The sequence below is a fragment of the Lingula anatina genome, unplaced genomic scaffold, assembly GCF_051362555.1.
Source record: "Lingula anatina isolate TDL-2025a unplaced genomic scaffold, LinAna3.0 unanchor82, whole genome shotgun sequence".
Taxonomy (NCBI): Eukaryota; Metazoa; Brachiopoda; class Lingulata; order Lingulida; family Lingulidae; genus Lingula; species Lingula anatina.
Genome location: NW_028257603.1, coordinates 5,288,168 through 5,304,934, shown reverse-complemented (window position 1 = coordinate 5,304,934; position 16,767 = coordinate 5,288,168). Strand labels below are relative to the sequence as shown.

The following is a 16,767-nucleotide window of genomic DNA, read 5'->3' as shown; positions in this document are numbered from 1 at the left end:
CATTTTGGAAGTTCTTTCCATTGGACTTTCTCTGCTGAATTAATCATCAATAGTTTGTCCCTTAAACTGATTTAGCATTTAACCTTATGATGATGTATACCAGCGATTTTCTTTCTTGAATTTTCGTTTACCTGTCAGAGTCAGCTGTCAGTATGGACTGGTTCATTGCCCATTGCTATCGGGTCCGGCCATATCAGACAGGTGGACCGGCCAAAGCTACAGCCAATAAACTGGCATTTTGTGAAGTCCAAGAACGGGGTTCATAACATAGGCACTCGTATTATAATTGAAAGGGGAAGTCTTCCTAGTTTAAATAGCCAAGAGCGATAGAAGAAAAATGCACTTTAATGTTGTGCAAAAGCTTACCGGTCAGTGTAGCTGTCAGGAATATTATTCAGTTAAACTCCATGTCTGCAGTGAAAAGTTCAGACCTGATGTAGCCAGAGCATGTGCACCGAAACCTACCTGTGTGGATGGTTAAGCTTGTGCTTCAGAATTCTTACTAGAGAAATGGCCAGACCTAGATTCCACATATAAATCTGAAATTAAGATTGTCCCTGTTACTTAATGAATTAAGGTTAGATGAAGTGCACTTGTATGAAAACTACACATAAAACCTTTAAATGTGCGTAAGTGGTCCATGTTATGTCTATCTTTCAAGTAGATGAAAGGAAAATGGTACACAAGTTTAATAGCCATTCTGACCACCGAGACCTATTATAGAGCAGTTAAACACTGGTATAACACATGCGCAATGATAAAAGTACATGTCGATCCTACAGGAAGATAGATTCCCCACATTATTGATATCTTCAAAGTACAAGTGTATGAACACAACTGAGGTAAAATGACCCAACCTAGCTTCCCGCACATAGTGACCTCTTTACGCTTCGTGGTTTAAACATTGCAAACCTGAAAGAAAGCTGAAAAAATATTTATATTTTTAGATACATTTTGCAAACTATTTTGAGGTGTGCAACTTTTATTACCTGCCAAAATTCTCATTCGTGATGAGAAGTGGATTCTGAATAAGTCAGGATTGCAAAGAAACAATAAAATATGAGAACGCGCGCACTCGCACTCGCACGTGCAAGCAAACGCGCACAAGTGTCTGGCAATGGATACCGCAAACACAGCTGGTCTGTAGCACGCGGGCTTGGAAAAAAGTCAGAAAAACTGCGGCATTTTCTAAAACAGATGCGTTGTGCGTACCAACTCTAAACACTATTAAGCGTCTATCGGAGGTGATTAGCATCAACGTTACTGTTGCCCCGGGACAATTAACTCCAGCTTTTTCCTAGCAGTGCTTAAATTTAGTAATACTGCAAATGTAGATTGTCTCTCCAAGATATACCTGTGGTGCCTTTGTAATTTACAAGACACCGAATTGGACTTAACGCATCCTGTGGGCGTGTAAACAGGCGTGTATAAGGCGTGGTATGGACTAGAAGGAGCTACCGGTAGATGCTACTTTATGATCAAATATACCGATGGCAGACCACCTAATTAATAAATTCTTTTATGGAAACTTTAAGTGAACTTTGTGTCTGTTCGCATCCTTGACATCCTTAGGCGTCATATCTGGTTATTGCATTCAGGGTTAACGTCTGGCATCTTTTGAACAATTGCTCTTTAAAATTATTTTACTAGTATTTTGAAAGTAGATTTGAAGCGATTTGAACTGTATTGACTTCCCACTTTGCATACGAGCATGTTATATTTTCTATTGACTGAGTTTTCTGGAGTATGGAATCATAGTTTTAGAGTTATTTTATTTTGCTGTTTACACCTACGAGAACATGCTTCTTAGACTAGGTTCCCATAACCCTATCATACTAGTAGGATCGGACTAACTCCGAGGGAACTCTCACTAATTTGCATTCAATTTAAGCGACTTTAATGTCTGCCACGCCCACTGAAGCTGCTGGGTGGTGGGGGTGGTGTTAACTGTCGTGCACGCTTAAACTGAATGCGATTTAGTGAGAATCCCCTCGGAGAAAGATCGATCTTGCTAGTACGATAGGGTTATGGGAATGGTCCCCAAAATAGAAGCTATATTGTTCAGAGTAAATCTAAGCCCTGTCTTTTATTGAGTACATGTACAGACAGGACCCATGAGTTTTGTGCATCCATATTGTGCAGACGGGTATTCAACAGTTGAAGTCAGATTATAAATGTCTGGATGTGTTCTTTGCTGTTGTTTCTTCATCTGCTTCACATTACACAACATTGGGAGGTGTTTTAGTATTTGTATGTCAGGGGAGGAACCGTTATATAAATGTTTACATAAATTAACAGAACCAAAGTATTCCTGTGGAATAAATGGCGTTTTTCTCACAGATGATTCAGTCAAACATTTGTTGTTTATAATCCACGCAGTCAATAAGACCAGGGTAGCGTTGTGCGCTCATTGATTCCCGGGTATCTCCAGTACAGTGCTCCGTCTCGAGCTGCTACTACCTTACCTGGAACACACGACCAATTGAAATGACCACCCAACTGCACCAACCCAAGCAATCATTCATTTTGTTCCACATCTTGGGATAATGTTGCGTCGTTAACTGCTAATGTTAACTCAGTGTGCGAGCCATTAACATATGTTTAGAGATTTGGGAGCCATCTAGCACCATAGAAACTTTGCTTGTCCAGAGGTTACTACCCTAGATTCTGAGGCGACAGAGTGGTAAATTCGAAAAAAATATGCTTTTTATTTACCCTATGTAGAAATAGCATCTCCCCAAATAGGACAAGGAAAAGTGGTTGATTTCATGTCAATAATAGCAACGTTCTTACAGGCAAGGCACGTACTTTGGATTTTCTTTCGAAAACAAAATGTTTTTCTTCAACTGCATCTCCTGATATACCTGTTTTCTACATCTGCCTCTCCTCGACTTGCTGGCATTGATGATCTGCATCAGGTTTGGAGGCAGACTGCTTTGCTAAGATCTCTGCATTTGATTGGTCAGCTTATTATCCAAGATGATTCATGTATGCCCCGGGCTCTCGTTAGCGATAAATTCTTATTGGTCGATTGAATGACATAACTGACTCACTGGGTGCGTAACCATTTATCAACGATTGAGGCTCCAGTGTAGGAATACCCTCCTTGAAATCTGACGTACGATGATGAATAATGTTGGGAGCTAAAGGTGGAGCGTTCTATACACGTTTTATGACAAGCTTTTTATAGCAGATAAAACGTGGAAACGGCCGCGGAGAGCAAGCAAAAACGTCCCACTCAAAAACAGCAGTGTTGCGAAAAGATCTACCTGCACAAAGGAGAATCATCTGTGGAGATAGACATTAAAACTCAATACATGAATCTGAGGAGAAACTTTTTTGTATCTAAAATGAAGGTTACAATGTTGTTCCTTCTCGATCTTCTGTCTTTGCGTCAATTTTACGGATCACACAGGGTATTTGATCCTTAAATGCCTTAATAGCCTTCGAATGCGGTTTGTTGATTTGCTATTCGTGAAACGGAAGAAATAAGAAAATATTTTAATGTGATGCCAATTGATATGAAGGTTCGAGCTGAGAGCACAAGGGATGTATCTAATAGTGAAAGGGAGTCAATCAGCAGCGATAGTGAAGATGACAAAGAAGAATCAGATGTGCACGTGGAATTCACTATACGAGTTGACGAGAATCCTGCCAATAGGAGACGCAAACACAGCATATATGGGTAAGACGCTGGGCTACTGACGCTGAGTTGGTAAGACTGTATAAAGGCGGGGAAAGCTCGTGGTGATGATGTAAATAGGGAATAGTGTGATGGACAATGTGCATTAGATCGTTTTTGGCACTATAGGGCGCGTTTCGGGCTTGCATTTTTCTGAAATGTGATAATAAACCCAGTAATGTCAATGTCCAAATAACTCGTAAGTACATAAAAACTAAAGGTTAAAACGGTGAACAAAATGTCACCAAAGGCAGCGTTTAATTCTTCTGGAATCGTCCTCTTTTCTTGTAAATCCGATTGGCTTTAAAACATATCAATAACATTCGCCTAAGAAAGTAAACAAACCGCTGTGACCTCAGTGACTCATGCATTCATTCCTTTATTTCCATTGCCAATCTTAACGTCCACATATACTGACTAGACATGCTGTACTGAAGCATTTTAGTCGACAGCAAGAGAAAACATTGTGCTTCTCAGATATAATAATCAACGCACATCGTAGCATTTTTCAGTGACTATAGTTGAATTTAAATGGTTACATTGAGAAAGGCATGAGACGGCCTTCGATGCCATTAAAATGTTTCCCTTTCCTTATCATTCAATTGCCCCTGAACCCGGCGCTGTGCTTGCACCTGCAATGCCTACCAGAACGCTCTGGTATGCACGCACCTGTTAGAGCCAGTATTTATATGTCTGTTATTCTTTCTTTCTTTCAAACACACTAAATGACACGAGACGATACAAACGCAAATTGAAAACGCACATCACCGCGTGTTACAGATGTGAAAACACATTACTTTGATCGTGAACAAGTAACTTTGATGGTGAACCTGAGTAGCTGGGTGCCATTTTGACCAGTGCCTCGTATGTCCCAAGGTCAATCACAGTAAGGTTACCTAAAGTACACATTGCAATAGCCTGTGCAAATACACGTTATTTTGTCGTCAATATACACTGCCCTAGGCTGTTGGTATACATATATATCAGGTCTTTATATGTGAGGAAGTTGTGCCGCAGTAAAAACTTAATGAAACAAAAACCACACAACACAGCTGTTGGACCATGCGATTTCTACCAACGCGTTCGTTATATTCATGGAAAATATCGGCGGCGAAAGGTTAATATATATTTAATCCTTGTATCGACAATATTTTCAATATTCGACGATATATATATATATATATATATATATATATATATATATATATATATATATGATCAGTAAATCTTTTCTGTATGTAATACGTGCAGTAGTCCCGTTCCACCACAATCACAGCGTTTATCCTTTTTTCTTCACCCTGAGCTTCAGAGATAACTTGCCACTAACCTCTTCACTATAGCCTATCTTCATCGTGTCAAGTTACCTCTGACCACATTCGATAGCCTCCGCCGCCCGCCAATCAAATTTAAAGCCCGCATTCAATGACTCATTGAACGATTTAGCCAATGAACGCGAACGAGTCAAAGCGCGCTTTGTTCAAATCCGGACCAATCAAAGATAAGGCTGAATATCAGGGACTTGCCGTTGTGGACAGCACGCAAAATACATCATCCCTCAGTAGATAATGCTGCAGGGCCTCAAACTGCGCTGGTTTCAATTCCGATATACTCATATTTTGCAAAGAATCAAGAGATAACTTAACACATTATTTTACGTAGTCACTCGTAGGAGACGCCATGCTTTCTTCGTGTTCGGTTATGCACTCGGAACTACTCGGATGTCTCCGCACTCGACAACAACTTTGTTGTTAGTATGGAGCTTGCGGAATCAGCCGAGGATTGCCGATTGACGGTCAACCAATCAGCGTTTTCACCAAACTTTGGTGAAAAATTTTGAAACATGGATTCGATTGGCTTATATAAACTAGGTCAAACTATTTTCGTCAGAGGTAACTTGACACGATGAAGATAGGCTATAGTGAAGAGGTTAGTGGCAAGTTATCTCTGAAGCTCAGGGTGTTTTTCTTGGACTCAGCCGTCAAAACATGATTGTCTGAGCCTAGACACAATAGACCAGGGCAACAAGGATGGCCCGATATAAAATGGAATTTGTAACAAAAATACTTTATTTTGGAAATTGTTAGGGAAATAAGAAGATTCGGGAAATTTATCACGGTCTTTAATTCTACTTTATAGCGGAGCAATCTGATTATTTTCGAGGATTTTTAAATTAAAATGAAATAATCGCACCTACGAAATCGTCAGTTATCTTTTAGATGTAAAATATCCGCGCGTCTTTCAAATAATTACCCTATATTTCACGGCAGTTTTGGTCTATTTTATTATTGACGTATTGTTTCTAAATCACGTCCAGTTATTTTTGCAGTTTCAGTTGTGAGGATATATTTGTCGTTGAATAAGTGTGGTTATTATATAAAGCCAATTCAAATAATGATCGAGCTTGATTGCAACATGTCAATTTCATTTTGATGCATGTGATCTATTCTAAGGACACGCAAACGTATTGTTATGAGGCGCTGTGGAAGTCTGCAAAGATATATGGTATCCACGGCTGTCATATAGAATTGCCAGGCTGATTTGGCATATGAAGCTGGATACAGCCTTACAATATTCTTCATGTCTGTTTTGGTATTGAGGCCGTTTTGTATGGTGTTTAGATGAAAGTGGAATTACAGAAACATATATATATATATGGGGTATTGAAATGTTTTTGGCGTCTTTTGAAAACAGGATATTCAATTTTCTGCATTAAAACAGATAGATAAAAGGCAACAGATGGCCTAGATTACAAATGTTAACTGGTTTAAAGAAAATATTACGTACCATAACTCTAAATTATCAGTAGAGATTGAGGAGAAAAAAACAGTGCGTTGATTCTGATTTATACATTTGCCGGGTATTAAAAGTGACAAGTAGGGGTGCTGATATTTAGGAAACGTGTACTTTGTAATATGTTGCAGCCCACAGCAGACTGGCTTCTGAACGAACGCCACGGCGCCTTTTGGGATTATTGCCAAACGTGGAATAAAGTCTTAACTTTCAGAGAGCTGTTACATATCTCAGTGTTTCAAAGAATAATTGGGGGATGTGTGTTTCATTCTTTACAAACTACTGGGAATTAGTTCCATAGCCTCTAGTATGATGCAATGCATCCAAAAAGACGCGTGGCTAATGAAGAGAACGCCGACATATGGGTTAATTGCACCTTCCAGGTGAAAACGGGAACGCTGCCAAAGTGTGTGTAGGGCGTGCTGGGACACAGTGAAGCCTCAGAGGATTGTTTTTATTGGGCTACAGAAAAGTGTACAGTCTGATCATATTTTAAGGCGATGAAACGCTCTTGAAGGGCACACTGAATGAAACAGCGATAATTTTTACCCTGTTAATGTATTATATTATTAGCGGTTAATATTCCCTTTGTCATAAATTAATTTCTCTAAATGGTTTACCTGTAAATCAGTTCATGGAAAAGAATGTTTAAACACACGATCGTTGTGAAAATAATCTGTCTACATATAGGTTTTTCTAGGCTAGAAAGAGTAACATATTAAGGAGATATGTGATACAATGATAATTAAGACGAAAACATATTTATGACAAAAACACCTGAGGTCCAATACTGATTAACAATCAACGCACCAGTTCCACGTGGTTTTCTACCTACTTGCTGAGTGCGATTGGAATTTCTTATGCGTAATGAAAGGGCACCATTTTGTGAAACAACAAGCAACCCCAGGGTTGTAACATTGATAACAGGTATCCTGATGCGTTGTTTATCTATTCTATCGATTTTACACCTGACGTAGTTTTAGCACATGTTCCTCTATTTTCACTTGCATCTAGGAGGCGTGCCATTGTATGGTGTGTGTATGTTCTATTGCTGAGTGTATATGGTTTTTGTCTTCTCTTACCATTGTATACGTGTTGTGTTGTCAATGTTTAGTGTATATATGTTCTGTTGCCAGTGTATAGTGTATATGTGTTCTATTGCCAGTGTACTGTGTATATATGTTCTGTTGCCAGTGTACAGTGTATATATGTTCTGTTGCCAGTGTACAGTGTATATGTGTTCTGTTGCCAGTGTATAGTGTATATATATGTTCTATTGCCAGTGTACTGTGTATATATGTTCTGTTGCCAGTGTACAGTGTATATATGTTCTGTTGCCAGTGTATAGTGTATATATGTTCTGTTGCCAGTGTACAGTGTATATATGTTCTATTGCCAGTGTACAGTGTATATATGTTCTATTGCCAGTGTACAGTGTATATATGTTCTGTTGCCAGTGTACAGTGTATATGTGTTCTGTTGCCAGTGTATAGTGTATATGTGTTCTGTTGCCAGTGTTTAGTGAATATATGTTCTGTTGCCAGTGTATAGTGTATATGTGTTCAGTGTACAGTGTATATGTGTTCTGTTGCCAGTGTACGTGTGTTCCTTTGCCAGTATATAGTGTATATGTGTTCTATTGCTAGTGTATGTGTGAATAAGTGCTCTGTTCTTCTTTTCTAGAATACTCTTCTGGAATTTCAGTTCCTTGCGTGTCTGTGTTCTTTTAGAATTTCTTTTAGAATGGATTTAGGAAAATAAACGTTTTGGTTGGGTTTTATAGCGTTATATCTCCTCTCTTATATTTATGATAAATGCCCAAGTAATTTCTGTTGAGTTAATATGATCATACCATATTGCTGCCGTGATATTTAGCGATCATTTATTCCCTATCTGCTTTGACCTTTACCTGGTCCAACGAACCAAAACCTTTTACCTTTTAAAGGGAAAGCAACTGGACAGTTAGACAGGTGTAAAGATAGTTATCAACATTATGAACCACCCTCGGTCATTCAGTAAACATTTTACTGGACCCTGCTGGGCCATGGAGCAAATGTGGCTGAGGCGATAGTCAGTCAGGTTCAGGGTGACTCCGAATTTGTCGGTCACGTAAACAGTGAAGTGAATTTGTGATCAAATTTCGCAGAATGAAAAAAGGCCCGGGGGGGGGGGGGTAAGCGGAAATCTGAATTGAAAGTTTGAGCGGTCCAGAATCGCACAATGGAATACAGTGGTGTCTTCCCTTATGTTACAGAGACACAATACAGCAATCTCAAAACATGCTTCTACTGTACTTTGATAATTATCGTTAACATAAACTGATATAGGAAAGAGACCTAGATTGACTTCGCAAGTTCGCCAGGTTATGGTAATCAAATGACAAGCAGAACCAAAATTCTAAAAATAATATTTTCAATGTTTATAGTAATGCATTTTTCAAACATACATTAACTTAATGAACTTATGCACATAATGTTAACGGCGCAGTACATAAATTGCGTACTTGTTAGTATGATAATATAAGTATTAATCAGCATGTTATTTAGAATTGTCCATTCATGTAGTTTTGAGGCTGCTACAGGATATTTGTTTAATTTCCCATGGAGATGGCTGGTACATGTTCCCATGGCGATGGCTGGTACGTGTTCCCATGGAGATGGCTGGTACATGTTTCAGATTCACCGTGATAGTATTTATTTTAAGATGTCTGTGTCCATTTGTTTTCCAGCGTTCCTACCTTCCAGGAATTACCAGAGGAAACACTAAGTAAACTTGCAGATGTTCTAGAGGAGGTAAGCCACTGTTTATTCTTTCATTTTTTTTTTTGAAACTGAACTTGTATTCACCTTCACTTTAACCTAATAAACTTGACTGATATTGGTAACGGCATATAGTAGTACTTTGGACAATAGCACAGTCAGCCACCCTCTGCCCCAGTGTCAGCCACCCTCTGTCCCACTGTCAGCCACCCTGTCCCAGTGTAAGCTACCCTCTGTCCCAGAGTAAGCCACCCTCTGTCCCACTGTCAGCTACCCTCTGTCCCACTGTAAGCCACCCTCTGTCCCACTGTCAGCCACCCTCTGTCCCAGTCTCAGCCACTCTCTGTCCCACTGTCAGTCACCCTTTGTCCCACTGTCAGTCACCCTCTGTCCCACTGTCAGCTACACTCTGTCCCATTGTCAACCAACCTCTGTCAGCCATCCTCTGTCCCACTGTCAGCCATCTTCTGTCCCATTGTAAACCATCTGCCTAGCCAAATAATACGTTTGCTTACAGAGGATATTTTGTTATGGAAAAGTTGATGTTTATTTCAAAATAAGGCAATGTGTTTTCCAGTTGTAATTCGCACATGTCGTTGCTCGAATTCTGATCCTAGAATAGTGCGGATATATTGACAACATTGTATTGCCTGTTGCCCATATTGTTTTGTTGGCACTGTTAATAGGTTTAAAACAAAGCGAGTTATGAATTGCGAGTTTGCGTCCTGTTTGTAACTAGAAATAACTACAGGCTTATAGACTGCACATTTCATCAGTATTATTAATTCAAAGCCACATGCAAATATAAACAGTGGCTTACTTTACTGCGTCGGATCTGATTTGCTCCCCATTGAAACTATTAGGTGCCGAGTAACAACTGGGACGGTTTTCTTTGAAAGGTGGACTTTATTGATCTTGTTTCTTTTATGTATTAAGCAAAAAGGTACCATCAAGTGTACTGCTCTAAACAGAAAGTTGAAAGCGGCTCTTGTCAGCGGGAGAGGGGTAGAGCTGATTTACCTTTGAATATGATTTAAAGCATTCCTTGGGTAGATTAGTTAAATGGTTAAAGTCGGTTCATTGCTTCAATGGAAATTACTTGAGTTTATGCAAGAACAAGAAAAACGAGTTTTATCTATATGCAACCAGATCAACTCTTCCCGCATAACCACGCAAAAGCCTTTTTCACTTTGATACCCAAAGGTGCTTTGAAATCGAAGATTCAGTTTTACTGCCGTATGAACCGGTATTCCTTCTTAATGACTGGCAACAGGGTGGGGTAAGATTGCCCTCACATGCCATCAAAGACGAGGTTAAGAGCAAGATTGATTAATGACAATTGTGTCTCTTTTTATTGAGATACTGGAAAAGAGTCGCTAAATAACATTTTTAAAAATTTCATTTGTAAAGTCTACAGAGCATATTTTAATGGATTTTTACTCTTAATAATGATTATTATTATTAAATCTGTAATGTTTTTTAAGATTAAAAGCAACTTGTTTGCTGTCCTCCGTATATGTCAATTTCTGTTGTGATTGCACCAGTTCCAGTTTGCTCGTTGTAAAACATATGAAATGGCATTTTTTTTCCTCATTACTCATTACTGTAAAAAAAAATCATTAAAAACACCAACATAAATGTATTTCATACGAACCAACTGGTTGTGATGGCTAGACATCAAATCAGTTTATTTCAAGAGTTATTATGCTTTGATTTCCAATGGAACCTCTTATTTTTGGGGTTAGGAATAGTTTGCATCTCTTGGAGTGCCTCTCCAGAGGTTGATGGTTTCAACCGCCCAGGGTAATGCCAAGCGCTCCCACTTGACCTTCTGGTCGTTGAGTTGGGTGTCTGTAAACACGCTAACTGACATGTTCGATATGATCTACAGCAACCGGTGCCATAGAGGTCGATTTGTATTATAGGGGCCCTGTGGGATGTTTTATTGAGGCTCTTTGGGGTCTCTTCTTTGCCTGTGCCTAGCAGGGCTGTGTATTGTAATTATTATGTGTAGGATTTCTCACTTCATTCTGAGGATATACCCATGATATAAAGGTGCAAAACCAATTAAATGCAGTTACATGTCGTTTCTTAATTTTCCCGCTTGTCATGTACCTTGTGATCCCGTGGTACTGTCTTGTCTTTACTATTTGTCCTTTATTCAGTGATCTCATGGTACCATCTTGTCTTTACTATTTGTCCTGTATTCAGTGATCTCATGGTACCATCTTGTCTTTACTATTTGTCCTTTATTCAGTGATCTCGTGGTACCATCTTGTCTTTACTATTTGTCCTTTATTCAGTGATCTCGTGGTACCATCTTGTCTTTACTATTTGTCCTTTATTCAGTGATCTCGTGGTACCATCTTGTCTTTACTGTTTGTCCGGTATCCAGTATTCTCGTGGTACCAACTTGTCTTTACTATTTGTCCTGTATCCAGTATTCTCGTGGTACCATCTTGCCTTTACTACTAGATCTTAGCGATGAGAAAGCTTGTATTCAGTGGTCTCATGGTTTCTTTTCAGGCTCATTACAACAGTGGAGAATATATCATACGGCAGGGAGCCCAGGGCGACACCTTCTACATCATAGCAAAAGGCATTGTGAGTAACTGTAACAGCGACCTTCCTATAATAATCATTATTATCGCTTTTAATGTAACTGCGTCTTACCCATAAACAGATACATGTGGGATAGATTAGAAAAAAATCTGGTCGGCTAATAAATTAATTCGTGGCTTTATGAGGTAAAAATACAATTTATGTACACCGTGATTATCTGGAAAATTGCTCAGTTTTGCCCAGCGATATCTTGTTGCGTGACAAACGTCCATAAACACATTTTAAGGAAATAAGAGAAAAGGGAGAGGCCTTGAAGAAAAGTCGTAATGTAGAAACCGAGAGATTAATAATAAAATTCGAACTATGTTTTGGGATTTCTTAAGGCAAAGCTAAAGCCTAGATTACATTTGCCACGGGCGCCGTACGATGGAATCGTAAACGATTGCCTGCACGATTTTTTGACATCGTAAGGGGCTGCAGGCTACGCCGAGTATGTCTACATTACATACGGTCGCCCTGCCAATCTAGCAAATGGCTTTGAAGCCAGGTCGTGAAAGATCGGTTTGTCGGTTGAAAGCAATCATATATGGAACTCTTTCAGCCACTGTGCAGTTGACGTAAAGTGTCCGTGCGGTTGTATTGCAATTTGATACGCTGTCGGTGCAGCCCCTTAGCGTATTTGGCCATCAAATTGAAACTTTTGATTAACTTTTTAAAATCGTGAGTCCGCAGGCAGTAACAATATCATAGATGGCATTGCGCAGTTCCCGCACGGGCATTGTTCGGTGGACTTGCAGTGATCGTGATAATGGTTGAACCTGTTGGTCTCTTTCCCTTCCTTATTTGTTGTTTTAGGAGGCATAAGAATAATTAAGATGTTAAATGTTAGTATATCAGAGGAGTTGTTCAAGTCCTTGGTGTAATTCAATTGCAAATATGTGATATTGTGATTTTTCTTTATTTGAACACAATGTTGAAAAAAACCGTAGGGGGCTGCGCCGACATCGTGCCAATCTTCAGTGAAGCCGCACAAAAGGCGTGCGGCAACTGTGATGAGATTGAAAGGGCTCCAGACGATCATTTTTCAAACGAAATGCAATTTTCCCCATGTGAACTCGAGGCAATGTTGGAGAAATGACACGGCTCCCGCATGCTATGTAAACGTATTCACCGTAGCCCGCACGTACCTACTTTCGATTTTGAAAAAGATCGTACGGAAAATCGTAACCACCTTCATCGTGCGGCGCCCGTGGCAAATGTAATCAAGGCTTAACAATTTTGATAGCTCCGTATCGCAGGATCGCCTTGCACTGTTGCGCGATAACCGCAAGTCCACCGTACAGTGTACAATACCTGTGCAATTCCCGTGCGGGGATTGCGCAATGCCATCTCGATATTGTTACGGTCTACGGGCGTACGATTTTAAAATTTTGTCAAAAGTTACATCTTGACAAAATCGTAAAGACTGCGGAGGGCTTAAATCCGCACGGCCATCGTCTACCTCCCCTCGGACGCCATACGAAAAGGGAATTACGGGCTGTAAACGTGCACCGTGCGGGCGTCGCATTTCAAATGTAATCTAGGCTTAACCAATTAAAATGCTTCCAGATGGTGGACGAAGTGCATTAATGCCAAAGGGACTATATAAAACAATAGTGAAATGTTGCCTTGTTTTCCTAACCCTTTCTGATGAGACCTACATTATTTGAACGACCCACGTACCTTATAAGTGTTTCTTACGTTTGCTACGATTCGACGGTCTTCGCAATATGTTATTTAACTGAATTCATACGGCATCTATGCTTTTTGTTGGTATCAGTTTACTAAATTAAGACCCTTATTACTCGATAACCAGATCGATGCGTTTTGCGGAGACAGTAGTCCTCTGTGTTGGGCTGGCTTGAAATATGCAGATTGTTATCGAACATATTGGTATTTGTACGTATACATATGAACATATGAAACTTTGCTGTTTTTATTTCCTAATAAATATATAATATAATTTTATATTAGCCAGCCCCATGGCTTTGAAATATGCAGCCGTGGTAATATTGTCTTCTTTTTAAATTTTAACCATGACCTTTTAATGTATTTTGTTTGTTTGTTGTTCTTGTCAGGTGAAAGTTACGAAAAGAAGTTCAAGTTCCAATGAAGAAGTATTTATTCGTACGCTACAGAAGGGAGACTTCTTTGGTGAAAGAGCTCTACAAGGGCAAGTGGGAATTATTGTTATTGCTATTAATCATGGTTGTATTTAAGTACAATTGGTTAGGGATTTGAATGTCTTCGTGTACTGTGTATCATATATAATAACCTATCGTCCTAAAATGACTTTTTAAATTGCAAAAACAAAATATGTTTTTGTCGTGCGGTTAATAATTGTCTATATCTTTTGAATCAACAATATCATTTTGCACTCTCAGTCGATACATGTATTTCTGTGTGAAGCACACGCGCCACACGTGTACAACTGTATGCCATCTGCACCTCTGGTACGGTCATCGTCAATACTGTATTTAAACAACTTCAAATTTAGCTTTTTAGTTATTTATAATGTAACATCAGTGATATACGGCACCAAATATCATTGTTTCGGTGCCTAACATTACCATAGGTGTGTGTGTTCCAATGCTGTTTCACCTTCACTTGATCAGTTTATTCAATAAGTGAATCCCCACGATTTCCCCAAATATTACTTTTCATTTATGTGGCTCTCATTTCTTAACAGTTCCCCATGTTTTTTGACTTTCAATTTTACCCAAAATTTCTCACGTGGCCACGGTTTATTGACAATCGAAGGAATACGTTTTAAAGTTAATCCTTTTTAGGTATGAAGTGCAAGGTATTAAGTGATGTGTTTGGCATCACAGTGGTAAATGATTGTAATCAATTATGTTTCCTTACCTCATAATGAATTTGTTCAGTGTTCATTATACGATGTAATTTTACCGAAACCCATGAAAATCACATATGAAAATTACTTTTCTCCAGCGAAAGGAAGTGTCTCAGTCGTTTCTTCACGTGTCGTACATAACGGCACCATCTACATCTTCCTTCAAAATGTCAGCAGACGACATTAATTTTTATAAGCACGATCTGTCAACAACAACTACCTTATTAATCATAGGAATTAATCAGAGAAATGAAATTGTTAAAAACCTAAATGAAAAGAAACCTTAAAAATGGTCCTTGATAATTGACAAATCGTGACTATGGTTGCATGTTGTTTTGGTGTATAAGATTAGGTGGTATGTAGATCTGTAAGCTGCTCTGAACAGTTTGATACAAGACAGTTGACAACCTCGCTATCTTTCAAATCACTGGTTAACACGTGACACACCGTCTCGTAACTCGTAAACAAAACCTCACGTCAGCGTGTCTTTGTATATATACACGAGGTTCTCAGCTGTTTAGCTAAACGTAAACATGATGACAAGACTGAAGAGGTTATATTCTAACATTCGTGCTATGAGTATGTCGTGTTTAGGAAAGTCGAATAGGTGCGTTACTGTGGATATGATTAGAAAAGATACATGATGGAAATGAAAAATCGGATTGATTTGCAGAATTTCCAACAAAACCTATGGTTTTGCTTTTTCATGATTTGATCTATTTGAATAAGAAGATTTTGATTCGAGATTTTTAATTTATTGTTTTTTTTGCGAGTTGCGTGACAAGTCAAGAAGATGTTCTTAAGTGTCTGTGTGTGATTCAGTTGAAATTGAAAACTAGTTGCGCTTCTGCAATGGAAAGGACGGACGTTTAAATATTAATTTTCATTTTAGAGAAGACACACGGACTGCTAATATCATAGCCGCGGATTCTGAAGGCGTGGATTGTCTGGTAATAGACAGAGAGTAAGTACATATGAAGTCAGAGTAGGTTTTTATCTGAATATTACTTTTATATTGTTATTTGTATAATGTACTATTATACTATGATTTATTTTATTATATGTATTATGTACAAGTATGCTATGATACATATCATTTTATGTATAAAGTATAATTAATTATATTTCATACACACACATGTATTTAACATGCTGTTTGCGCAAGGTCCGATTTTTAACTGCTCTTCAACAACAGGTTTGAGATGTAATTAAAACAGTGGTGAAAATTCATCTAAATATCACGTACATTAAGAAAGGTAACAAAAAGGAAAGGAACGATAACAATTGATACACTAGTAATTTAATAGCAATAATAATAGACCTGAGCTGACGGATTTTGATTTCATTATGATTTGGGATTCCTTTGCAATTGATGAAAGTCCGTTCTTTTCATAACTGTAATATTTGGACACACACACACACACACACACACACACACACACACACACACACAGTTCACACACACACACACACACACAAATATGACAGTCAGTTTATACATGTAAGAACGGAGCTGAAATTCGAACATGCTGCGACCATATTGGCCAAATCAATTGTAGATCTAAACAAGATATAAACAAGATAGGTTTCTCATTGGTTTCCTGTTCTTATAAACCACATTGGATAGAATGAAACTAAACTTGAATAGACCATGAAGACAATTTAAGATGAAATATGATTTAAACATTTTAAACGTACCTTGTATCAAAACTGTGAACCCCGCTACATATATTAGTACATGGTATAAATACCTTATATCAAACTGGTGCTTTATAGCGGAATCACTGTGCGTGTTGTTAAATAGATGGTATCTTTTTTACTGTGATTTCTCGTTGTACTGATATACTGTGATATCTTGTTGTAAGTGTGTTCTGGGAAAGCATTATATTGTTTACAATTGCCTTTAAAATACTGCCAAACCAAGGAACCAATGTATTTGTAATCTTCATTACGTCTTTAAAAAACTTGGGGCAGCTTTCCAGTTTTTTTACCATAGTTACACACTGGCTTTAAGAACAGCTCGATAGATTTTTTGTGATAGTGAAAATGCCGCGGATATAGAAAGTGGCGTCCATGAGAGC

General features: G+C 38.6%; 1 protein-coding gene across 3 annotated transcripts in view; it reads left to right on the top strand.

Annotated features, from left to right (window-relative positions):
- Window positions 1–16,767, top strand: part of LOC106181988 (cGMP-dependent protein kinase 1) — a 58,680-nt gene that overhangs the window by 34,413 nt on the left and 7,500 nt on the right. For all 3 annotated transcript variants that reach the window (XM_086998471.1, XM_086998472.1, XM_086998470.1), the window contains exons 5-8: window positions 9,201–9,264; window positions 11,758–11,835; window positions 13,911–14,005; window positions 15,579–15,650. In XM_086998471.1, coding sequence (XP_086854597.1) covers window positions 9,201–9,264; window positions 11,758–11,835; window positions 13,911–14,005; window positions 15,579–15,650 — 309 coding nt within the window. The remainder of the gene's footprint in view (window positions 1–9,200; window positions 9,265–11,757; window positions 11,836–13,910; window positions 14,006–15,578; window positions 15,651–16,767) is intronic.